Here is a 26,941-nt window from a genome sequence, read left to right as displayed (position 1 = left end):
TGCATGCTGCAGTAAGGCAGGATCCCTGCCAAACGTAGTGCTTCGCCCCCCCTCCTCTGGCTACACCACCGAGCAGCATCCTGACTTCGCCTTCTTCAGCATCCAACAAGCTGAACTCTCTCTCGCGAGAGCCTGGCAGCATTCTCTCCCCTCCGCCCCCGCTCCCAGGCGGAGACTGGCTGCATGGAACGCACGAGGTAGTATGTCAATTATGACGTCACTGAATGGAACGCGGTGAAGGGCGGATGGAATCACCCGGGCGCGGGCGCTGCTGCTGCTGCCGCCTTCGCTTCTAGAGCCTGGGAATGCAACTGAGCGCTGGAATGGGGGAAATGCTGCGTTAACCCTTTGCTGCCCGGCTCTCAGGTGTACATATTTGGTCCTTGGTGTGTGTATATTCAGCGTTGGGCAGAAATGGCTAAAGGACCCCGGAACTGTCTGGAAGCAGCCCTGCAACTAGAGGTGATGCAGGAGAGCGCAGCCTTCCTTGTTTAAGGCTGCAATCCTATCCACACTTACCTAAAAGTAAGCCCCATTGAGTATAATGAGACTTACTTCTGAGTAGACATACATAGGTTTGGGCTCTAAGAGATCTCCCTCCCACCCCAGCTCTTACGATCCCCCCCCCTCCCATCCAGGTCTTCTGCTGCAGACGATCACCTCGGAAAGCTATACGTGATCTCCATGCACACCTCTTGCACACCAAAGCACGGGGAGGGGGAGCGTGGATTTGCAGCCAGATCCTCAGGGGTTCCCCATCCCATCCTGCGACTGGTGCAATAGTGGTTCATTGGAGGGGGGGGGGGGAGAAGAATCCAAGAGGTCAAGTAGCCTTGCTTTGCCCAGCCAGGCAAAAGGACCTGCCCAGCTGTCGCTAGAGGGGGGTGTGGTACAGGGAGAAGAGGGGAGGTAGCCGGAGGAAGCCAGAGCAGGAAGGAGAAGCTTAGCCAGCCAGCCAGCAGCCTCTCCAAGCCAAGGCTCCGGTGCTGTCGAGGGTCCAAAGCGCAAGCCTTGGGAGCGAGGGGTCCGCAGGCGTCGGAGAAGGAGAACGGCTCGGGGGGAGAGCGGAGGCCGTCCGGGAGGAAGGCCAGCTGGGGCTGCCTGCGAAGAGGGGTCGCATCGTCTTCCCCCCCCTTGCCCATCTCCGGTCTACGCTTCTTCTCAAGCCGCTGCTACCTGCCTCCCCGGGTTGCTTTGGCTTTCCTTGCTGGATGGCGCCTTCCCTGTAGGCAGCTCCCTCGAGCTTTTCGGGAGAGATCAAGGGGGGGGGGAGGAGGAGGAGGAGGGCAAGGCAGGGGAAGGAGGAAGATCCGAGGAGAAGCCCGCCTCTGACTTCCCCGCAAACAAACACCAAGCCAGCCGGAAAGTCACAAGAAGCTGCCAAGAGGGAGTGAGCGCAAGAGGCGTCCGGAGGAGGAGATCCCTGCCCTCGCATCCTTCCCGTCCCTCCCGCACCCACCTTTCCTCCTTTTTCCCTGCCTCGGAGGCGCCCGCAGCAGCAGGAGCAAGCCGGGCTCATGATGGCTTCGACCACAACCTGCACCAGGTTCACCGACGAGTACCAGCTCTTCGAGGAGCTTGGAAAGTAAGTCCATGAAGGCCGATGGGGGGGGGGGAGGCTGCCTGTTAACCGGGGGTAGGTTGGGGGTGGGTGGTGGGAGAGCTGGCAAGCTGGGAAGGGGTCGAGATGATCTTGGACAGCTGTGTGGGGCGCAAACAGTGGATCGATTGGCAGGAGGGAGAAGGCGTTTGGGACTGATCTCTGCCCCGGGTCAAACCTTGGCGGTGGGTCAGTGTGCTTTTCCTAATCAGCTTGCCACTGAATCTTCCGACTCTGTGTGTGTGTGTGTGTGTGTGTGTGTGTGAGAGAGAGAGAGAGAGAGAGGAGAGGCTCAGTGCCTAGATCAGCCATTTTCAACCACTGTGCCCTGGCACATTGGTGTGCTGTGAGTGGTCCACAGGTGTGCCACAGGAATTTGGGGGGGGGAGGTCATTTATTACTAGGGCCAATGGGGGATGTGAGCCCCCACTGGCAGCATGGTGTGCCTTGTCAATTGTCAAAAGCCTGATGGAGTGCCTTGACAATTTTAGTACCTTGTCAATGTGCCCTGAGATGAAAAAGGTTGAAAATCGCTGGCCTAGATCCTGTTGGAGGAGGAAAATGCACAGATACAGACATAAATGTGAATCCATATTTGAAGAGGACACAACTGCTTTCCCCCTCCCCTCCTCATATCTGTGTGTAGTCCATTGTACGCCTCTTGTAATGAGGTGCTGCCTTTATTGATATAGGAAGTTCAGCAGGGTGTATGGTATATAGATAGATAGATATCTAGATACCTGTAGATATTAAAATATAAACCTGGAAGGAAAGGCAACCCTGTGGAAGCAGAACACCTTCTGCCCTCTTCCTGCTTCCTTGTTTATTAGGAGATTCTTGTATTCCTGGTCCTGTGTCTATCAGCTTCCTGGGGAAGAGACATGACCACAGTTTCCCCTACCGTTCCAACTTGTGCTTGGGGTGGAGGGAGCAGGGAGTCCAAGAGAACGAGAGATGGTTAAATTTGCCCCAGGCAGCGTGGGTGGCTTGAATTTTTAATGTCCCGTAAAACCAAACAACAACATGATTGTGGGTGGTTAAGATACTCAACCTACAAGTCGTAGTAGGAAACAGAACTGTGTCTGTTATGATGGGCATGGAGTGCTTAGAAGTAAATTGACGGGGTCTAGCCCTTATTTATTTTATCTGTATATATTTTTCTCAGCCTATTTTCAAAATGGTGTAAATTCAGTACAGTACTGTGCACTTAACTGAATGGCAGAAGTGGCATTAACTTGGCTTAGAAGTACATCTATTAAGATTTATTGTATCCTAGCCACTCCAAAGAAACCAGAGTGCTTATGCTTAAATAAACATGAAGTGCCATGTTTACAGGAAAAGAGGAGCTCCCCCCCTTAACCCATAATCCTTTTATTGAACATTCTACCACAGGAATAATTCCCATAGCATATTGGGAAAAAGAAAGACAGTTCCTGAATGTCAACAGTGCCACTTAGAATAAGATGTACAATTATTCACCCTGTTTAATGATATGGCTTTGTGCTCCCATTTTAGGTATAATTTACTGCTACAGTTTGTCAAATTAAGGCTGATTGCCATGCTGTGCTCATTTTTTCCTGCCTCCTACATTGACACTGCTCAAATTAGTTAACATGCTCTCAGTTTCTCTAGACCATTTCTTAAGTATCACTGCCCAGCTGAAATGGACATCTCTCTGGTTTATTGATTTGCAGGGGGGCATTCTCAGTGGTGAGAAGATGTATGAAAATCACTACAGGACAAGAATACGCAGCTAAAATTATCAACACTAAAAAGCTTTCAACAAGGGGTGGGTATCCTGAAGCTGATGTGAAATACATTGTATGCTTGCAGTTTGAATCATGCACTCATATATCAAGCACTCTGAAATATAAGCTATACATCTTAGCTAGATAGAATGAAAATGAAGAACTTCTTTGTTCATTCTGTGTATCCTTGTGTTTTGGGAGATTACATTTAACTTAGTGTATTCTTAGCTTACTGGCTAGATTGCCAACAGTACTTGTGATGTGCTATTTAAGCTTGCAGATATGGGAAGAACTGTTATGGAATTACATTTTTGGGAATTCATTATTTCTCACTGCAGCTATTTCAGGACAAAGACAGGTCAGATCTTAATTGAATCACACTCTTGTATTTTATTTACACATGAATTAAATTCAGTATAGCTTATTTAACAGAAAGCCCCTGAAGAGAAAAATAACTGCTTCCTGTGCTCTGAAATTTTGGTTGGAAGGAGGTATAATTTCATCAGATGATGGAGCATGGTGGCCATATTTAAATCCAGTGTTTTCACCTCTGTTACATATTATTTTTCTTCTTTATGGTTGCCTGACATAGTTCTTTATGTCATCATGATTATATGTGCTGGGTTGTTCTGCACGCACAGCCTCCTTCAGAATGATGCAAGCATCGACTTCTGGGCAAGTCCCACTGACATGAATGGAAGATTCAGCTTTCCATTTCTTTCAGTGGTGCTTGTGTAGGAGATGTTCTTAGTGGTTTATATCCTTTAGGTTTATATTTTGGCCTGTTTGGACAACTGAAAGTAGGGCCTTATGGTGATATATTTGTACTTGATAAATCCACACTGAAGTGCTTGTATGAGGATGCTGAGGATTACGGATTATTCTCTGTTAACATCTGTACTTTCATGTCAATTTCTGTTCTCTTCATGGCATGGAAATGAATGGAACTGTTAACTGTGAAAGTCTATCATTTATGCCCTGGTTTTTTTTTTTAAATGCTGGGGGAGATCGTGGAGAAGGATTTTGCTTGTTGAGTTTATGTTTTTATGAGCTAATTTTATGAGTATATTTTTACATGTACCTTGGACTTTTGGTACAACTGTTACAGTTGGGGAGAGTGCAATCTTAGATTGTCATCTACAATTTTATTGGCACACTGATAGTAAGCATGTACCCCTGAGTAGGACCCACTGAATTAAATGGGACATACATCCTGCTCCTGTGCACCTTTACTCTGAAGTAAGTTCCACTCTGTTGAATAAGATGCACTCCCATACAACTGTCAGAGTGAATGCTTTGGTTTTGCATAGTTGGTTTCTTTTTAGTTTATACTGATTTTTAGTATTGTAGAGGTGTGTGTGTGTGTGTGTGTGTGTGTGTGTTGTTGTTGTTGTTGTTGTTGTTGTTGTTGTTGTTTCCTGTTGTGCAGAATCAGAGTTTTTAAATGCATTTTAAGTTGAGCAATTCAGATATATTTGGTTTTTATTTTTTTAGTTAATACACAAGCACTAATGCATATATCTTAAAGCTTACAATAGAATTTCCTGGGCTAAAATATTCTAATGACATTAATATATGTCAGTTGCTGTATATGGAATATTGCTTGAATCAAACTGAAGATATGTTAAGGTATTTAAAATACATGTTGGAGTCTGCCTGAAAATCTAGAATAGATCATTGTTGCTATGTTGGTTTCAGAAGACTGGAAATACATATTTTTATACTTCATCAAGCAGTCCACAATGCTCATACTTGAACTTTAGTTAGTTGAATGACTAAAATGCATTCCCATTCTTACTTATTCTGAAATTCATAAACAATTGTGTAAAGTTTTTAACTTATTAACCAAAATAGTTAAATTTATTTTTAAAACGCACAAACTATAGTTTCATCCTTTTCTTTTTGGAGGAAGATACCTGGGAATATGTCCCCTGGCCTGGGAATGTGTCCCGTGGCCTTTGGCCATTGGGGTACCTCAGGACCCTGTATTGTTCTCCATGCTATGTAACATCTATATGAAACCTCTGGTAGAGGTAATCCAGAGGTTTGAGCTACAGTGCTGTCATGCACAGATGACGCCCAGCTGCACTTCTCATTTCCTATCTGCTTGTGCTAGGGTGGTAGTGGAAACCCTACATGAATGCCCAGATACAGTTCTGGTGAAACAAGCTGAAACTTGTTTTAGAATTTGTCAGTTGGGTAATCTGCTGATCTGGCTGGAGACTTACCACCAGCACTTGACAGGATTGTAAATTTGGTTGGTGGTGAGCCTGGAGGCAGCCTTTCCTGTGGTGGCACCATGCCTGTGGAATGCTTTGCTCAAGGAGGTCCACAAGGCTCCCATAATGTATATTCCCTAAAAGTGCCTCTGTTCCGCTTGGCTCTTAAAACTGATTTTTAGCTTACGTACTGTTGCAGACATTATTTTATTATTGACATGGTCCCTTATTTTAGCTTACTCATTGTTTCCCCCAATAATATTAACATAGAGGTATTTATGTGGCCTGAAGTTTAAAACTACATGTAGTACAGTACTTCTTTTCAATATCTGTTGTGCAGATTCTTAAAGCTTTCATTGCATGGCTTTATCATACGTACTGTTAGCATTATAACTGAACAGGTGCTGATTACTTCGGGGGCCAAAGGTGGGAGCTTGCTGAAGCAAACTTGGCCCCCAAAGCATTAGCTGGTTCTTAGCAAGACGCTATGTTTTGTTGACAGGAACTCCCTGTTTGGTCCATTAGAGGTTAACAATACTCACTGCTCTCTGCTGCTGGGAATATTTTCTGGTGGCATGAGGGTAGCATGCATGTACTACCCTGATTTTGTGGATGGGGACATCCACAGTCCTTTTGTTCTAGTTCTGCTCTTGTTTGGCGCTAAATCAGGAGCACAGTGCCCAGAGGTGCCAGATGTCAAATTTCTGTCACTGTGCCACAACCTATCCTTCCAGGTTCTGCCATCATCTCATCTTTCAGTCCCAGTGTTGGCTCAGAGATAAGCAACTCTCCATCTAAAATTATCTGGGAACTACACTAAAATATTTGGACAACCCTGTGTATTCACAATTCAGCCACCTCAGTACAGAATAACTTCAGGATTGCCAACATTCTTCTACTTCCCAAAAGTTCTCTCAGCAAAAAAAGCTTCCATTCCATCTGTGCAAACAGACGGGCAGATTTCTGTTCCAAAGATCCAACAGTTTAACTGTCAACAAGGAAGGAAGATGGGGAGCAACAAATGTTGTTGTACACATACCCTTAGCTTAATTAGGGAACATAATAATCTCTTTCTCCAGGCCAACTGCCTGGGAAAACATGGTTTGATTCTTCCAGAGTACTCTGGATAACTAGCAGTATAAAAGGTTACCCTGGTCTACTGACTGACGTGCTTTTGAAATGAATAGGTTGTGATGGAACAGAATAGCGATGCCACTGAAATATGAAAGTAACTGGCTCAGGGTACTAATGACTCGGTTTGTGGTACATGGCTGTGTGTTGAGGTGTGCTTCCTTGTCCCTGAAAAATGGCCTTCTTCTTGTCCTTTACACTGAAATTATGAGTTTGTGCCAATATTGTGCCTGCACCATCTGCATTTCTTGAACTAGACAGTCAAAAAGGCAGCCGCTGTTTTGGTGCATGTTTGTCAGTTGTCGAAATGGACTTGACCTTTTTAAAAAAAATGGGTATGCAATTGAAATGCCATGAATCCTAAGCAATCCATTTGGTAGGGAATTTCCAAATTTGGGGGGGGGGAAACATTGCAAGTACCCCAAAAGCAGGGTTTGTCCACATAGTCACATTCGTGGATTTGGTTCCATTTGCAACCTGGGGAGGGCTGGGTGAGAAAAAAATGGTCTCAGAGATAAAAACAAGTGCCTTTTCTTAGCTGTCACTTTTTTGGCAAGTGAAGTTGCCACTGTACCTGCTAAAATATTTGTGAACATGAGCAGCAGCCAGTCCTGGGGTGGGGGCAAGGTGTTGTCACATGAGACATACAAAGAAGGAAAAGAACTGCTGTCACATGGCTGCCTAGATAGGAATTCACCTCTTCCCATCCCTGGACTCCAGTTTTCAAACAGCACTGCAGGTATGTTTACGCATTGCAGAAAGGAATCACACATACAACCCAGTAATTATGAGCCAATTTAAAATTCAAGAGAGAAAACGTTTTTTGTTTAAGTATTTGCTAGTGGCACTCATAACTGCTGATTTATGTCAGATTTACACTGAAGAATGTTTGCCTGTCTCCAGAGTAGAATGCTGCGCTCAATTTTATATTCCTTGGGGTTCAGAGGTGACTAGCAAAGAGTGTGAAATTTGTTGTTGCAAAAATTGGATAGAAGTAATTCCTTCTGATATACAAAACTGTATCTAAATTGTGTTCCTTGTAGCTGGCACATAAATTGTCCGCAGCAAATATAATAATGTCTGTGAAGCCAATTCCATTTATTCAGCTATCATTAAATTGGGCATCTGAGGAGCGTAAGAAGTGATCACAGCCACTAAAGTCTGGAGTGGCAGGGCACCCTCCTCCCCAAGTGTCTCCTCTCATTTTCTGGAGCCAAGACTACTGTGTTCTGGAATATATTCATCAGAGGAAATGTTATAGGCCTTTTGCTGGTTTTACTTACTGCATATTTTACTTGTCTAAATAGTGCTCAACTTTCTTGTAAGCTTTCAGTTGAACAACATCTTCAGGTAATCAACCTTGTCCCCTCTCAATTAGGTTGTCATTTATGGAGGTGCATGGAACATAACCTTGTTCAATTCCTTTTCCTTACTGTGTAGTCTAGCTTCTGTCTGAAAGAAAAAAATAATTTGTGTTGGGAAGTGAAATTAATCAGCTGCCTGCCAGTGAAACTGAACTAAAGTCTTTAGATGGCAGCCATATTCTGTGACAAATCTACATTGTTGTAATAGATTGTTCCTGCCCCATAATGGCCTTGTAAGCTGCTGTGGGCACTTGCTTTGGCAAATGCGGGGTATACATTATAAATAAACTAGGAATCCATACCAGCACTGTAAAAATAAGAACATAAGAAGAGCCCTGTTGCATTAGGTCCAGGGCCCATCTAGTCCACCTTCCTGATTCTCACAGAAGCCCACCAGATGTGTCGGGGAGCACACAAGACCACAAGATACTTGCATCTTGCTGCCAGTCCCGTGCAACTGGCATTCTGTTTACCCTTGCACCCTCCAATGAAAACACCAGACTGCACTTGGGTTTAACTTGGGCCACTTTGGAATCAGAATCAAATTTTTTAAAAATCTTGGTGTCCAAGCACCTGGGATGTTTTAGCCCTGATTAAGAAAATAGTACGTGTTCATAATATATGGGTCCCCCTTAACATTAATATCCACATATTACATTGTTGGGAGAGTAAAATAAACTATTTTGTGCTAAACAGGCCAATCAATGTTTTATAACAGTTTTGGCCCTGAAGGGAGAACATTTGTGCATTAAAAAAATTAGTTGTACATATTCAAGATGCTGGTATTGACCTTTAAAGCCCTTCACGTTTGGGTCCAGGTTATTTGAGGGACAACAACAACAACAGTATTTATATACCGCTTTTCAACAAAAAGTTCACAAAGCGATTTACAGAGAAAATCAAATATCTAATGGCTCCCTGTCCCAAAAGGGCTCACAATCTAAAAAATGGACTGCCTTCTCCCATACATCCTGGCCTGATCTCTTAGGTTATCTGAGGGGCCTCTCCTTCAAGTGCTGTCTTTATCCCAAGTTAAGCCTTCTCTGCCAAACCTTCTCTGTAGTGGCGCCACAATTATGGAATTTTCTACTGGGAGAATTAAGAACTACCCTCTCCCTCAAAGCTTTTCAACGAGAACTCAAAACATTCCTGTTTCATCTGGTATTTGGGTGATAAGTTGGTGTCTGCCCTTTGTGCTTCTGTAATCGTGTTTTGGTCTAAATGTTGCACCCTGATAGTTTTATCTTTTTTATTAATTGCTTTATATACTATACATTTTGATGTGGAACTTTGTAAGCTGCCTTGGGCATTTGCTTCAACATGGGAAAAGTGGGATACAAATTCTTTAAATAAATAAAATATTGTTTATTATGGCACATTAATTGGCTGAGAGTATTAGAAAGAAGGTAGAAAAGTATCTACTTTCATCACACAACACTTTGATATGCTTTGGTTCCAGAAAGGGACTTAAGGCCCCATTCTATCCAGCCTTTTAGCAGTAATGCAGCTGCAAAGCAGTCCCAAGGTAAGGGAACAAACATTCCCTTACCTTTAGGAGGCATCTATGACTGCCCCCCCATCGCAGGATGCAGTGCACATCCCATTGGCACAGCTGCATTGGCACTGGAAAGTTGAATAGGATTGGGCCCTTAGGTAAATTCTAAGAAGAACATCAGATTAGAATATCTCAATAGCCGTCCATGCACTGCAACCTGTGTGTTCCTTTCTGTGACTCTTGAAACCTGAACCTACAAAAGAGTGACAAAAGCCCTAAAAAGGTTGCTTAATGTGTATTGATCCTGTGTTGTATATTTCACTTCTTGAACAATGGGCAGTCTGCACATGGCAGTCCTCTTGCACTAGGAAATGCATATGTTGTGTTGATATTACATGTTGTATGCTTGAAATTTTTCAAAACCACTCTGTTATTACAAAGAACAGTTTATTCAAAGGAACAGCACAGCTCTAAATGAGGGAGAAAAATGAGGGAGCCAAAAAAAAAGAGAGAAAACTCTCAGAGTGTCAATAAAATGCATCAGTCCTTGAACTATGGATCTTTGTACAAGATAAGAATATCTGGAAGAACTGGGAGTTCCATGGTGTTTATGGAGCCAAGAACACTTGCATTCACAGATAGGAAAGTTCTGAAATGAGGTCAATTTCACAGTGATTGTACACCCCTTACAAAAGAATAGGTAGCCTGAGATATCTGAAGGTATGTGAAGCTTGGAGGCAGGAGCGGTCCAAACAGATATGCACCTAAACTGGGGCAGATCTGTTGCTCTTGCTTGCTTGTTAAGACTTTCCCCTCAAAAGCACTGTCACTGATGCTTCCACTACTACCTCCTCCCCTGCCCAGCTGATTAGGGAACCAGTCAGGTGGGCAAGGAGAAGAAGGTGAGGCAAGGCAGAGTGCTGCAAACCATAACCTCCCTTACCTTCATTCTGCTGCTGCCACCCTCTTGCACCCATCACAGTTTGAAACCTACAGATTGGGCGGAGGGTTCTTGGAGTGGTCCCAGCATGCTCCACTCACCCTACTTATTCCAAATGGGGCTGGAACATAGGGAGGCAGTGAACTGAAGGTGAGAACTATTTTTTTCTTGCAGCTCTGTGGGCACTGGAGGAGGAGGTGGGTTGCTACTGCCCCAACTCCTTGCTGGCCTTCAGCTAACAAGTATGCTTCTAGCAAAGCATTCAGTAGGTTCAGTGGCACCACTGAAAAGATCCTATCTGATTATTGCCACCCAAAATTTTATCCTCAGAGGGTCTGAGAGCAGGAACTAAGAAGGCAGCCTAAGGACATAGGTAGGCTCATGAGCACAAGCAGTTCCCCAATTAGTGGGGTCTCAGGCTATGTAGGTTTTTAAAGATCATGCCCTGCATCTTGAATTTGGCCTCCAAACAAACTGACAGCCAGTGCTGTTAGAACGAAGCATATGCTCTAAAGTAAACACCTCATGCCACCAGCAACCTGGTAGCTTTCCTTTTCTACCAGCTGAGGTTCCCAAACTGTCTTCAGAGGTGCCTAGTGCATAGTGTGTTACAGTAGCTCAGCTGGGACATAACCCATGAATAGATAACTGCAGCTACATCTAACTCTTGCACAACTGGCAAATCAGCTGAAGCTGATAAAAGACACTCCTTTGTTGTTCATCTGATGGGCACCACCTAATCCAGGAGCGATTAGATATGATCTTCTGCTGATCTGGAGGAATGTATGGCAGGGATGGAATATTTTCTGAGAACTATGAATAAGCTTTAAAAAAATAAGGTTCTAATTATGGCTGTCCCTGACTATCAAGGAACTTTGGGAGTCACATCGGTTCTACTCCAGCACCATAGCTTAGCTAGAGAAGTTAGTATAGAATCTGCCCGTGGTTCATGCAGTCTTGCTGCCTCATTTTGCAAGCAAGTGGTGCTCTTTTGTTGTAAAAGATGGGTAATTATCAGGCTTCTCAAACAAGCTATTCCTTTTTAAGGCAGTGACTAGCAGGCTGCATACATGGAATAAGCAAATATTATTCTCAAAGTCTCCCTCTGCTTTGAAAAGCAGAATTTCCTGGTTAACATCTTTGATTTGGCTACGCAATGAAAGGGTGGTCAAACCTGGCAGCCGAAGACCCAAAAGGACCAGCTGGAAATCTGTCATCACTCTGAGAATAGGACTACTGTAAAGCCAAGCCTTGGCCCCAGTTGAGTTGTAGGCTTGTCTCAGGCTTGTGTAAGGATTTCCTTGCTGTGTAGATGTGGTCCCCCCTCAAAGTGTAGCCATGGCTTCTGGCGTTCTTGGGTTGTTCCTTTTTCCAGGCACAGCGTGCTCCTGAAGAGCAGAAACATCCAAGCCTGTTGCTGCACTTGGACAATGAAGTCTGAAAATCTCCTTCGCTGTTGTCAGAGGGGGTGACAAACAACAGGAAGTTGGTCTGTTATCTGTGAGGCATTGATGTCAATGCTGAGGCATACAGAGAGAGAGAAGCAAGTGCCTGGTTTAAAATATGCAAACACATGGTTGCCTTTTTCTTGTGCTAGTTGGCATGTAAGAAACGAGCCTCTTGTTTTGTTGTTTTTGTTTCTCGATTTATGGTTTTTTAAGCCTTAGCCAGTTCTTTCTGTTATTTTTGTGATAGACTCAAGCTCGTGAGGGAAGTGAAACCCACAGACTCTTCCTGTAACCTAAGAGCACCTGCTTTGTTCACAGCCTGCTGAGCTTGACAGATGGCCAAGAGACACAATGTTTTCATATTTGCATGTGCAAATTTAGCAAAATGAACGCCTGTATTTGACCCACTTCTTCCTATGAACATCCTTGAATGCTGGGCGGGAGATGCCTCCATTTCGTATCCTCCTTTATCTGCCATGTTAAGCAAACTTTGTGTAGTTTTGTGAGGATTTCGCAGGTTTCCAAAAGAGCCTTCAATAGCGTTTTCCGTCTGACTTTAGATAGTTGGAAAATGCAGAATTCAAATATTTGTAACAATTAGTAACCTCTTGCTTGATTGTTTGTTTTAAGTTAATCATGCCTTGAAGTTGCCTGAAACATCTGTTTTGGGTTAGAAAGCCTCATAAATCTAACCTGTCAGTTTCTGTTTGTATGCATTGTAGAAACATCTACGTATTTATATATAGGTGTGTATTTATAACTCTCTTCCTCTCTGCGTAATCCCAGTGTTGCTGAACATCTTTTGGATGTCATTAGAGTCTCATGTACATAACAACTGTTGCAGTGCACATTGTCTTTTTGTGGAGGATAAATCATTGGTGGGATTCTCATTCCCTTCCCCATGCCTTTCGATCTTTATTATTCTTGCTTATTGCTTGAGGTTGGTCACTTTATTCAAAAGGTTTTTTGGCTCAGGGCATTTTATACCTACACAAGTTTGCAGTCACAAAGCCAGTTCTCTCCTCCTGCCCCATTCTTGGTTGAATTCTGTGTTCACAAAAGTGACTTTCAATGGAGCCTGGCTTTTAGCAAAGTTTATTGCAGCCAAGAACTGGTGTCTCCCCATTACAGTTTAACTAATATAATATCTTAGTGCAACACACTTATAGTGTTTTCATATTCTGCAATTTTAATATCTAATCAACATCATCTTAAAAATCGTGGTTCATTTTTAACTACAGTACTGTCCACAGAAGGAAATTCCTGAAAGATTAATTCCCCACCACCTCCTTCCCAAAGCAGCTTATTATTCTCCTCCCCCCCCCCCCCAAGTATATACAGAGGGCCACAGGACTGATGAAAGTGGGATATGGGGAACTCACCCAAAATGGAGTGAAAGCACTATGAGTGATTTATGTCAGGCCAGGACTGAGGAAACTTGGATTAAAATTTCTGCTCCACCGTGAAACTTCCTGACTGACTTTGAGCAAATACTATCTCCCAATCCACGCTATGACCACAGGGTTGTTGTGAGGATTGAAATGCAAGGGGAAGGGAGCATTGTGTGTACAACTCTGGATTCTTTTTTTGGGATGATAAACTAATTTCTGTTATACTGATGCTTATACTGACGTTCGTGGACTACAAAAATGCCTTTGACTCAGTAGAAGTCAACACCATCTTCAACCCTCTCCTGCATGCCAGAGTGGAGCCGTCGTACATCAACATCCTAGAACAATGCAACACTGGGACATCAACAACCATCCAATTGTTTGACAGCAAGCTGCGCATCCCCATTGAAAAAGGAGTCCGACAGGGTGACACCATCTCCCTGAAGCTCTTCACCTCAGCCCTCCAGTATGCCATGAGCCAACTTGATTGGGACCATAAGGGTCTGCTGATCAATGGAAAGAAGCTCTCAAACCTGCGGTTCGCAGACGACATCGTGCTTATCAGCAACAATACAATGGAGATGAACGAGATGCTGAATGAGCTGAATAAAGTAGGCAAAGCTATCAGCTTGGAGATGAATATGAAGAAAACTCAGACGATGACCAACCAATGGTGCGACAACGGCAACTTTCAACTCTGCAGTGCCACCCTGGATACAGTTGACAGCTACATCTACTTGGGATGTGAAGTGAACATGGCCAACGATTTAATGACTGAGATTGGGAGATGAAGGAAAGCCGCATGGGCTGCCATGGGATCAATTTGAGAAGTCACCAGTCAGATCCAGGATCCGCAGCTGAGAGCCCACCTGTTTGACTCCATAGTACTTCTGGCTTTTTGCTATGCCACAGAAACATGGGCCGATAAGACCATAGTTACTGCCATTTGAACCACCCACTGGGCACTTGAAAGATGCCTCCTCAAGACGAACCACTGAAAGCAATGGCAACATGGTCTCAGAAGTCAAGACCTCTGGCAAGAATCCAAGATCCGTGACCTGCTCAAGTACAAGGCTTCTGCAAAGCACAGATGGGCAGGACATGTCATCCGCCAAACAGACGACCGATGGAGCACCAGGATCACACACTGGATCCTATACCATGTCAAAAGAACCTGTGGCTGACCAGCTACTTGCTGGTCAGATACCTTTTCCAGGCCATTTAAACAATAGTGACTGCCTCACTGGACAACAGTTGCATTAGACCAAAAAACATGGAGTGAGTGTGGGACACATTGGAAAGATTGCCAATGAGGATGAACCATCAATGTATCTAGTTTCATAACCCCAAGACAGTTTTGAACTTGTGTTTCAGGACCATAGTCCTCCATGATACACACATCATTTTTGAATCTGAGGGGATTTTCAGAAGTACTGATACAGCATGGAGTAGATATAGCTTACGCACACATGTGTGCTGTTAAAGGGGAAAAAAAGCTAAAAATTCTACAGGGTGGGCATGCCCGACCCCCTGGAAGTGCCTAGAATAACCTTTTGGATTCAGTCCAGGGACTCCATTTACTATTAAATATTTGGAGGATTGAAATGTTCCATATACCCCAAAACAAAAATGGTAGGCTGCATTGTAAAACAAGACCAAATTGTTCCAGCTTGCCAATCTTTGAAAAGCTGTCGAATGTGAACATTCATTCATGCTGTTCATAATCTGGTGTTGTTTAGTATGCATGCTCCTTTTCAGAAGCCTTTGACACTTTTTCCTAATTTGATCACAGATAGTAGCTACTTATTTGGGGGTAATATTCTGCGTTGTGATTGCAGGTCTTGCTGTCTTGATCATGTTGCATATTCATGTAGTTCTAGGAACAGATGGAGCTTCGATATAATGTCCATATTTGATGATCTGATGGGATTTACTCAACCTGAGCTTTCATTTACATTTTAAACTGTGAACTAGATGGGTTTGTGATTTAATCAGGCAAGGAAGACCTTGAGCTGCATATTAAACTTTACACCATGTTCTCAATGTTCCTTGGGCCTATACGGTACATAGAACACTAGCATGACAGGGCAGTGGCTAGACTAGAACATTTCCTCTGAAATGCTCTTTTTCTATGTATAGAAACCTTTTTTTCCTTATGGGAGAATATTTGATCATGTGAGCCCTCATTAGCAGTGGTACAATTGAAAGTACATCTAGACCAGTGGTTTCCAAACTGTGGGTTGCGAGCCAATTTCAGGTGGATCCCCATTCATTTTGACATGCATTTTATTTTTAATATATGTTTTTAAAAAAATCAGATCAGCAACTGCTTGGGAAGGTTAGGAGGGTTCTTTATTTTAAATAGATTTTTAAATATATACTTATTGTAAACTTCCAATTTACTTACTTAATTTGATTTGATTTTGTTGTATGGAGGTGTTAAATTTTCTTGTTTGGTAATGTCACTTCTGGGCATGACATCACTTCCAGGTTAATGGCATCACTTCAGGTGGGTCCTGGACAGATTGTCGTTCTGAAAAGTGGGCACTGGTGCTCAAAGGAGCTAAACATGGCATCAAGGAGTCTGTGATCAGATCTCCTGCAGCTTTTTCAAAATTGAAAAGTGATTGTGAGGGGTCCTGATGATAGCATGGGGATAGGGGCATTACCATTTTCTCCTACAGGGTTTTCCAGAATATAAATCCCTTCCAGCTACTGTTTTCCCCATGGGAAATACGTATAGGTAACCTGTATGTTTCTCCCTGCAAGACAAATAGCAGTTGTGATCCTCAGCCACAGGAGTACCAATTCATCTGCTGTTTGTGAGAACTAGACCCCAAGCCTGACGGTTTTCTTATGGTTAATTTTATTTTTTAAAAAACAAAACAGCCCAGTTCTTATTAAGTTTGGTATTTTTGGATATTAGTTTCTGTCCTGGCTTGATTTGATTCAAATGAGGCAATTCTGTTACTTTGCTCATTATAACCCCAAATGTCACACCTCATTGAAAATTTTTATATTACTGCCGCTCTGTGTTATCTCCGAGAGGACTTTGCGTCACTCTTAGTGATCACCTTGTCTTGCTGCATAGCTTCTCAAGGTGCCATTCGCTGATCTTTAATGACTATTAAAATCAAGTTTCCTGACAAAAACACTTCCCATCATGTTCTTGCTGCATATTTGTTTGTTGCAGATCACAGTCAAGAACAGGCAAGGTTTTATATAAATAATAATAATAATAATAATAATAATAAACTTTATTTGTATCCCGCCCTTCTCCCTGAAAGGGACCCACGGCAGCTAACAACATGTAAAAAACAGATTTAAAAACATAAATTAGCACAAATAGCAGATAAAAAACATATTAAAAACACATTAACAGAGACCATAAAAACAGTAGTCAGATTAAAAGACAGAATAAAAAGAGCACAAAAGAGCAAGTCACAGAGGAATCAGGCCTGTAAAAAACTACAAGATGTGTAAAAAATGTTAAGAAGGCCAAAAAATCAGAAGGCTTGTATAAACAGCAGTGTCTTCAGGCCTCGCCGGAAACTCTCAAGAGAGGGAGCCATTCTCAAGTCAAGGGGAAGGGAGTTCCATAATGTTGGTGCCACTACCGAGAAGGCCCTATTTCTTGCAGCTGCCCCCCGGACCTCCTTGGGTGGCGGCACTTGTAAAAAGGCCTTCTCTGATGACCTGAGAGGGCGAGCCGGATTGTACCAGAGTAGGCGGTCTCTAAGATATCCTGGCCCAGAGCAGTATAGGGCTCTGGGTATATTGCTGTGAAAACGCTTAAACTGGTTTTCATTTGAACCATACAATGCTGTATATTGCGGTTCAGGAGATATCACTTGCATCTTTTGGGCTGTGCCATCTCTTGCGTGCAAGTATGGTGAGGGTTTTGTTGAATCAAGGGGCACTACCGGCTCTGACCAGACATCATGCCCCTTCATGTACTCAGGCAGCCTTATCCTACTCAGATCTCTCTCCACCAATGCAGCCGTGCCAACAGAGTGCATGTTGTAGCCGCAGAGAAGGGGTAACTGGAAAGTTTTCCTCAGGGTAAATGAACATTTGCTCACTTACCCTGGGAAAGCTCCACCGCTGCCATGGGACTCCTCTAATCTACACCTGTTGTTTAGCAAGCGTAAATCTGAGGCGTGTAATCGCAGTGGTAAGGGAGACAGACGGGTTAAGGATATTGGTGCATGTGAGTGCCAACCATATTAGGAGAAACTTGTTTTCACAGTGACTCATCTGAAAAGAAGGGGTGAGGAGTGGGAGAGATTACTAGGCAGGTCATAAGAGCGATAGTTCTTTTTGAACTCTGTTAGAGGTTTCCTCTCAGCCACAGACTGCTGTCCAACAGCATGGCCTCAGTGTAGAGGTTTCTTGAACTGAGGCTGTTGGAAGTTTCCTATATTTCCTTGGTCCTCCATTTCCTCCTTAACTGCCATTCTGCCAGTCATCCTAAATACTGTACGTTCTTCTCTTTTTTTTTTTGTGAAGTTAATATAAAATTTTGAAAGAAAAAAGAAACCCCCTAAGGAGTCGAAAGTGAAAGAGATCATAAAAGAAAGATGTGAAGTTGAGAGGAAAGGAAACTAATTTTGAAAATGTGCGGAGGGGGGTATTTAGCAGTTTTAGCCTGGTTAGTAAAACAATCACTTGGTTACTTTGCCTATGACCTATAGTTGCCAACTCTAACAGAAGATATTTTGGGACCTGATGCTTTAAGGCCCCAATCCTATCCCGCATCAGTTTATGTGATGCAATAATGCCATGGAGCATGCTTTGCATCCTATGGTGAGGGGGGCAACTAGGCGGCCCAGGAGAGGTACTTTTGCAGTGCACGCCAGCGCTTATTGCAGGGTATTAGGAAATCTGTCACTGTAAACCTCCAATAGGATTTGGCTGCCCATCAAAGGAGCCGTATTTAAAAATTCCAGGATTGCTTTCATTAGTGACCTGGAGATCGGTGCTGATTTCTGGAGACTCCTGTTCAATTCTGAGGGATTGGCAACCCTACCAAGGCCCCTCTGGATAGCCAGGCACTTGGCTTTCTCCCCTGATGCCAAGGAGACATGCCCCACCTATCTGCTCTGGTAGCTGCTCCCCCCCCCCCCCCCGCAGCTCACTAAAGGTGCTGTGGTTTACAAGGCAATGGGGAGGGGAGTGGCAGCTGCAGTGATGCATCCTCTCTGATGCTGGCCTTTTAAAAATTCCTGAATGCCCTACCCCAACGCAAACCCCAAGAAGTAAAGTTGCACCTCTGTGGCAGCTCTCCCTTCTCCATTACGTGGTAAACCACAGGATGCCTGCTAGGTGGTGATGGCCATCAGAGAAACAGCCGCAGCAGTTCAGGAGTGTTCTTTATGCTGCTGTCGTCTCTCCTGCCGGAATTGGGCAGCTAAGATGAAGAAGAGTTTTATTTTGTGCTGCTGTTTCAGTTTCAGTATATAGGAGAACTCTCTCATCTCCTGCCTGGCTTTTAGGCAGAGAAGGGGGGTGGTAAGCTGACACTTGCATTTATGGAGCTTGTGGTTGAGCACCCCTCCAAGCTGGTTCCCACACTGAATAACTGCTTATTACTTACCGCAGACACTCGTCTTTAAGTCGATCCCACAGAGAAGTCAGGTTTTGAGCCAGCAATCACGGAACTTTCTATGACCCTTAGATAAGCTGCGGGGGGGGGGGGGGGGTGTCTGACTATAGTTTTGACTGATTTTACCTGAGGCCAGATCCTGAAAAAAAACCTACCACTAATTGATACCTAAGAACTGCACCGTCTCTAATTTATTAAAAACATAGTAAAAGATCATAAGATACATTTTTATTCTTTTTTAAATTCTGGTCTTCACCACCTTTTTGTAAGCACTATCAGAGTAAGTGCACTGTAAACAACATACCAGTAAAACAGTGGTTCCCAACCTGGGATTCATGTACTCCCAGGGACACTCAACAGGACCTTTAGGGGTACTTGAAAAAGAATGGCAGAATGGCAGAAAAAGGCAGGCCGTGCTCCAGAATGTTTTGCTAGGCCTGCAAGGCAGGAAGGGAAGTAGCTAGTTGACTGTGAAAGCCCCACCAATAGCTAGTTTTTGGTCATCAATTCATCTGTGAACCAGTGATTGGAAACCAGCACAGTACAAAAGCTGAAACATAATATGGAAAGTCACCCAGAATTTCACCCCTCAATCACCCATCAATTTCACCCAGAATTTCACCCATCAATCACCCAGAATTTCTCAGCACACTTCTGGTGCAAAACAGTGCAGAGTCTTCTATTCTTCAAACAGACAAAAAGAGAACACTGTGATAAATATATGAAGTCTGGGCTTTCATAGAGAGGAGATGAGGGGCTTGTATTATTAATTACAAACATTTTGCTAATATGAAGGGTACAAATTATGGAAATAGGCTGCCAAGGGATATGCAAGTGAAAAAAGTTGGGAACCACTTCAGGAGAACCATGAATCAAATCCATCTTTAAGGTGTCTGGTGTGTTAAGCCAGAAGCTTTACATACAACATACAACCCATAACACATAACCGAGAGTGTGCAATTCAATTCACAGCAGAGAGATGCAGCTGCATATATTTGCAACCCTTTTTATTCAGAAGTAGACCCACTGCTTTCCATGGGTGGTATTCTTAAGTAAGGGTGCATTGAATTGTGGCCTGGGACTTTGCTTCAAACAGAAAGGAGGATCCCATCCTGGTGTTGAAAAAAACAGATCTCTGCTAAATGCAAAACAGAACCAGGCTGCAACAGCATTTGCAAAATGGAACAGAGGAGAATAAAAGGTTAACTTTGACTGGAATTTACTATAGATACCATCCTACATCCCCTGAAGGCCTTAGGAGTGGACCTCAACAAGTGGGAAACCCTGGCCTCTGAGCGGCCTGCTTGGAGGCAGGCTGTGCAGCATGGCCTTTCCCAGTTTGAAGAGACACTTGGCCAACAGTCTGAGGCTAAGAGGCAAAGAAGGAAGGCCCATAGCCAGGGAGACAGACCAGGGACAGACTGCACTTGCTCCCGGTGTGCAAGGGATTGTCACTCCCGAATTGGCCTTTTCAGCCACACTAGACACTGTTCCAGAACCACCTTTCAGAGCGCGATACCATAGTCTTTCGAGACTGAAGGTTGCCAACACAGAACACTATAGAATTTACTATTTACTGGAATTTACTGGAAGTTACTATAGAAACTAATCTCTACATTGCTTCTAATGACCCGCTTGAGCAAGAAACTAAACTTTTCAGAGTTGAAAAGCTCTGCCCTCTGATTGACCCGGAGATAAGGCGAAGTGATAATTGGAGCTTGATTACTTGGCAAAAATTTTTGGTACTATAGACGATTATCTATAGGTAAGTTGTCTAGGCTCACTGTAGCTTTCCTCCCAAGAAGCAAGCATATTAATTTCTTGGCTGCAATCTCCATCTGCAGTGATCTTGGAGTCATCATAATGGTATACTGCTGTGAAATGAACGTATTCATCTTAGGGTGTATGTAAACCAGTTCAGGGTGTTTGAAACAGTTTCCAAGCCATTTTTTTTTTAAAGCTGATGTCGAAAAACTGAACCAAGAATTTAAAAATGCTGATGAACCTGAACTAGAACCAAACCCACATCTTTAATGACTCAACTTCCTGGTCACAAGTTGTGCAAGCCTGACTTAACATGACCCAGACTGCAACGTGTTGCCCAGAGAGGAGATATGCTGTAAAAAAGTTCTGTGTGTAATAGCTATTTAGAAAGCCATGGCCTCTGTCCCAAAATGTATTCCGAATGCCTTAACTGAGGGGCACCAGCAAAGCAGTGGTTCTCTATTCCATCACTGAAGCTAATGTGTAAGCATTTGAGGGAAAGGGAGACAAAAGCAGTTGTTTGTACCACAGATACGAAATTTGAGATTTGGCACCTGCTGCTGCTGTCACCTCTGCACAAGGTCGAGCAGAATCTGCTGTGAAAACAGCCTCACAAAATAGAAGTAAATGAGAAGAGTTGCTCTTCAGCCCTGACTTCTAAGTTTGGGTTTGTCACTTTGCATTCCAGATAATAGCTGAAGCAGGTGGCAACTCCTCCTGTTTTGCAGTATTACCTTGGTGTAACTGGAAGGAAAAGGTTGCTTGGGATTAAGGATATAACATGCATCATTTATCACTGGGGTGTCAAACTCATTTCACACAGTGGGCCGAATCGCATTCATGATGTCTTTAAGCAGGAAGTGATGTCATTAAGTGGGTCGTAAGCAGAAAACAGCAGTTTGTTCTCACTTAGGAACTCAACTGCAAATGGCATAAAATACACAAATCTTGATTATATTTTCAAGATATGGGAGAGCCCAATTATCATGCAGACTGCCCTTTCAGCAGTGACACCTCAGCACAGCTCAGCAGCTGAGAGCTGATGGTGGTGGTACTGGGAGAGACTGAGGGCTGGGTAAAAAGCTTCCAGAGGCCACATCCAACCCACAGGCCCTATAAATTAGACACCCCTAATTTATCAGAAAATACTTAGAATTCAATGCATTTATTTCATTTACATCTTACCTTTTTTTCCAAGGAATATAGTGCACCATATGTGGTGTTCCTCCTTGTTAACCTGCCTCACAGGATTGTTGTAGATATATGCTGAGAGACCTAGAATCACTCAGTAAGCTGGATGGTTGAGTAGGGAATCTGGATCTTGCTGGTTCAAGTCCAACACATTATCTACTACATCCTAGTCTCTGATGTCTGTCGGTGGATTTCTGTTTGCCTGTGATTGTAGGTAGTGAAGGCCTGTTCTGCAGCATTCTGCAAATACTTTAAAGGTGTGGACAGATTACATGAGCAAACACTTCCATTCTAAAAAGAATGAAGTGTGAGCTAAAAGTTTGCTGTTGAGCAAAGCTAAATAGTGAGTAATACAAATAAAATTTTGTGAATGATAAGTTTAGAGTCTTGTGTGCATTTTGACCCAGAAATGGCATTTAGGGAAATGTTGAAATATTTGCTGAGTGGGTTGGGGGGGAGAGTTTTTGCCAATGTAAAACCACTGAACAGTGTAGCAGTACATAACTAAAAAGTACTCAAAATGAACCACTGTGTTTGTGAATGCTGGCAATTGAGTGGGACCTTTAAGAAGGATCTTACCTTGTGCGTAGCATTTGCTGGGGGGCAAACGATGATGTCCACAGGGAAGATGGGGATTAGGGCTGCAGCAGTGCAGTTTGCCAACATGCTCTTGCTCCCCCACACCTGGTCATGCATTTAGATACACACTGCCTCAACAGTGTCTCTAAGAAAGAATTCATTGCTTCCCCTGCCAAAGTAGTTTCCAGAGGTGCTTTCAGAGAATGTATCTCAGCCAGAGTAGGATAAAATTGTTATGTTTTGTCCTTAGTTTAACTTAGTGTAGGGGTCTCCAAACCCAGGCCTGGGGGCCAGGTGAGGCTTGCAACAAACCTCTATCCAACCTGCAGCAAGCCTTTGGTCCCCTGCAAGCATCTGGCCCACTCAACCAAATGTGACCAGCGCTGTGCTCCAGTTGCCTTTGGAGGGTGTTCTAAGGGCCAGGGAGGCCATGTGCCTAAAAACATCACTGCTTAACTTTCCTGTAAAACCAGAACTGATGTTTCTGGGCTGTCTGAAGGCCTTAGGCTTTCTGAGGCTTTCTAACGTATTTATTTAAACTTTATATTTAAAATTGTTGTGTTTTTTTTCTGGCCCTCGACACCATGTCAGATACTTGATGTGGCCCTCTGGCCTAAAAGTTTAGAGACCCTTGTAGAGTATCATTTTTCTCTTCTTTCATTAACTCTCATTTTTTATTTTTATTTTTTGCTATAATACTGTACGTGTTGATTGGTATAGAGAAGGTTTGGGCTGCTTTATCCATGGTGGCAGGTTTTTCAGAATACCTGCAGTACAGAATGAGTTTACTATCAAAGTTGGTTGCCTTTGCCTTGGTTCTCTAGCCTGGGTTTACTGAAGTAAATGTCTGTGCTCTGTGACCTATTCTTCAGGAATTTGCAACTTTCCCTTCAAGCTTTCATAATGACTCTTCTTCCCTACTTTGAAAGTGATGTGTCAAAGCAGTCATCCAATTCTCTAACTTTCTTTGAGAGATGCTGAGTCTTTTTCTCTGGTGTCACTCTTGTTGCTTGTCCCTGCCAAGGTTTAGAAAATGTTGTAAAGAGAAAGTGTAGCTTGAAACAGAGCCAACAAGTTGTGTATCTTTCCAGTGGCACAAAAATGTAACTTTAGTTACTTTTGGTGGTTGAACCTCATTTCCCTCTCCATAATTCTGTAGCATTCACTATTGTAGTAAGTGTTGATGTTACATCTTATATAAAATTTACTTTAAACAGTGAATTAACAGATCTTACTGAAATAAAAAGAAAGAATAGTAAAAATCCCTGACATGGTGGAGAACAAAATGTCTCCAAGGACTGTTGCGATTCTGTCTCAAATCTAGTTTCAGGCCAACCAACTTTCCAGCACTAAGGGCAGTGCAGCTATGAGGTAAGGGAACAAACATTGCCTTACCTTGAGGAGGCCTCCTTGACTGCCACCCAACAGCAGGATGTAACACGCGCGCCATTGAGCATTGTGTCAGTGCTGGAAAATTGATTAGGATTTGGGCCCAAGTTAAGTTTGAGTTTTTAAGTAACTAGTTAATAACACCTCTTTCCTACTATATTGTTCATTCCCATATTTTTCATGAGTAGTCTAATGACAGCTGCAATTCACAAAGCACTATGATTAGCCCTTTTGAAGTTTTTGTGTGGTCACTCCTAGTCAGAGTGGAATTTGAGATAAAAACCACTATCTTGTTTGTTTTATTTACAAATTTATACCCTGATTTATCTCCTTCATTCCACACGGTTTACAAGTATAATCTTGGGATGATAATCTAATCCCTTTGTGTGCGGAGGGCCTTATTGTAATGTTCAGTCCTGTGTCCTGACGTACCATAGTTTTTTCTGAATGTGCAACAATGTATGGGGTTCAAAATGGCAACCCAAAACCCCTTTCTTCCTTTCCCTGGCAGGAGATTGCATGAGGGGGGAAGCAGTGGCTCTTTATCTCTTTAGGAAGCAGAGTTGTGCCTTACTGTACATTGTTCTGTGCATGTGAAGGAGCAAAACTGCAACTAAAAGCTACACTCCTGATTCATTAAAACTGTCACAATTTGTTTACTATTGCCTTTCACAGGAGCGTAGTTGTACATTTTGTAAAGTTAAAGCTAAAATGAGGAGAAGCAATAATGTATAAAATGAAGTGGGGAGAATGGCTATTCTTCAGGGTCGCTGAGACAAATAATGTGGAAATTCTAGTCTGTTTAATCAGAACTATCTTGTTGCAGTGGTGATTAAATATCTGAAAGTCTGTGTGTTTTTGCAGATATGGCACCCCCTGTTAAGCCAGTAGCCCTTTAGTTGTTTCCTTGGTTGTTCTTTTCCAGTCCCCTTTCAGTTATATTTCCCCCCTACAATTTGTTTCTGTTTGCTTTGGGGAAAAGATGTAATTTTTATAATCCTTTAAATTTGGAGTTTTTAAAATTAATATATATTTAAAAGCACTTCTGATTTGTCTAGATCAGTGGTCGCCCAAACTTTTGACTGCTGGGTAGCGCAAAAATTGTTGGACTAGTGGTTATTGTTCCACCGCGTGGCTCTCTGACTGCCATTGCACAGCGCTCTGGGCAGTTGCGTCTGTAGCCCACTGTCCCAGCAGGCTTTGGGTCAAAATTTCTGGGCAGATGTGATGGCAGAAAGGGTCGTGCAGTGGTGGTCAGAAGATCTTCTAGTGAGCAGTGTGGTGGAATGGTAAGCACTGCTCACAGTGGGGAGGGAATTGGAGTTGCGCCAGATCCAGACCATGGGTCTTGGTTTGGCAAATGCTGGTCTAGATCAGTGGTTTTCAAACTTTTTAGAGGTCGTAAGGGCTTCTGCCTAATTTATAAATGCCAAATTGTTTGGCTATAAGATTGAGCAGCAGTGCTCCCCTCCAAGTAGCAGCTTGTTTAGCCCCTGATGCACTTAGCCTAATCTGCCATGTCAGTTTCACGAACTACAAAAATTAGGTCATAACCCCCTGGTGGGTCCCGGATTCACAATTTTGAGAACCGCTGGTCTAGATGTATAGTTATATAAATGTGCGCGCACATACTACATAACCATTATAATATATTTGTGTTTAAAAACTTGGTAGATTAAGAAATGTTTGGACACTTGTGGCTTTGTGGAGTGTGTTTCAGTTCCAGGGACAGATGCAGGAGGATATGATACAACCATCTGACCTTGCAAAATCTAAGTTTGTTTTTAAACGTGTATCCTGATTTGTTGTGAATTGACAACGCTTGAGCCCTATAAGAAACCAGTAAAGGTTAATTGTACCTTTAAAAAAAACACACACAAAAGAAGGCCTTGGTGTGGTGCTTATATTTCATCCACTCCTGGTTGCAACCTGCCTATCTTTTTATGACCGAAGGACGTGATTGTGTGTTTTAGCAATTGGGCAGGTTCATAACCTGGTGGAGTAGTGGCTGTACTTGTGAATAAGCAGAGTGTCAAAGGTGGACTTCAAAGAGGTACGTAGGACCTTAATTAGCTACTTGTGATTGTGATTCCCTGATGCTTAGTTCTTTGCCTCAGACAACTTGAACAGGCTTTGATAGCATGCTCTGTAACCTTAGTGATGATACATAAGTGTTGGAGAAATCCATTCAAGTGTGCTTTCCTGATATGCTGTTTTTCTGGCATGCATTCTTTTGAAGTGTAAGTAGAGTTTCACATTTAATGAGACATTTCTGTAAATCACGCAGAGAGATTTATAAAATGAAAGCATATTGCCATGGGGATAATTTAGCCTGCTAATCTTCACATTCATGTTGGCATTTTACATAGCTACCTGATGAGATATTAGATATTGCTTAAGACAGTTCTTTTTATCAATTTTGCATGTTGCAAAATCACCCTATTTTACCCAGATAAGCAATTGATGCTATGATCCTGAAACATTTGAAGCTATTTATCTGCATGCTGCAATGCCAGAATAACATAATCTTTTTTGGAGGCTACAGTAACATAACTGCGGTGGAAGGCTCCATCCTCTTTTCATATTTGCTAGCAAGCCTTAGCTTAGATGCTCTTCATTGGTTTTTTTTATGCTCATGTGATACCCAACAGATATGTGGCATTTACAGGGCTAACATTTATTATTCATTTGTATACCTATTTATAGTATAATTTACCAGTATGTCTGCTTCCAAAGCAAACATGGTATGTGTGTACACATTGAACTTTGTGGTATATAGTTTTTCCCATATACAACTGATCTAGATTTTGAAATTTGTTGTATGTTTGTATTTAATGAAACATAAATGCATATACAGTAATTGTTTCAATGTGGTTTGAGTCATTTCATTTTTATGTGGATAGTCAGGAAAGCAGATCGACTTCATTTCCAAATAAGGTTTAATGTGGTCTCTGTGGATTTGTAATTTGAATCTTGGTTTGCTAAAAATATGAAACAATGTCTAGTCATTCATGCATTGGCTTCTTCCAGTTTGAACTACTGCAATGTGCAATAGGACTTCCCTTGAGAAATGTCCA

At 42.9% G+C, this 26,941-nt stretch overlaps 1 protein-coding gene across 4 annotated transcripts in view; it reads left to right on the top strand.

The window, feature by feature from the left end:
- Window positions 1-890: 890 nt before the first annotated feature.
- CAMK2D (calcium/calmodulin dependent protein kinase II delta) overlaps window positions 891-26,941 on the top strand; it is a 169,465-nt gene continuing 143,414 nt past the window's right edge. For 3 of the 4 annotated variants that reach the window (XM_066631889.1, XM_066631891.1, XM_066631893.1), the window contains exons 1-2: window positions 891-1,585; window positions 3,295-3,389. In XM_066631889.1, the coding sequence (XP_066487986.1) occupies window positions 1,518-1,585; window positions 3,295-3,389 (163 nt within the window). In that variant the 5' untranslated portion in view covers window positions 891-1,517. The remainder of the gene's footprint in view (window positions 1,586-3,294; window positions 3,390-26,941) is intronic. The other variant, XM_066631892.1, reaches the window with a different exon arrangement.

This window comes from Tiliqua scincoides, chromosome 6 (genome assembly GCF_035046505.1).
Source record: "Tiliqua scincoides isolate rTilSci1 chromosome 6, rTilSci1.hap2, whole genome shotgun sequence".
In the NCBI taxonomy this organism is placed as follows: domain Eukaryota; kingdom Metazoa; phylum Chordata; class Lepidosauria; order Squamata; family Scincidae; genus Tiliqua; species Tiliqua scincoides.
The sequence above is the reverse complement of the archived record's forward strand: the minus strand, read 5'-3'. Positions and strand labels throughout refer to the sequence as shown.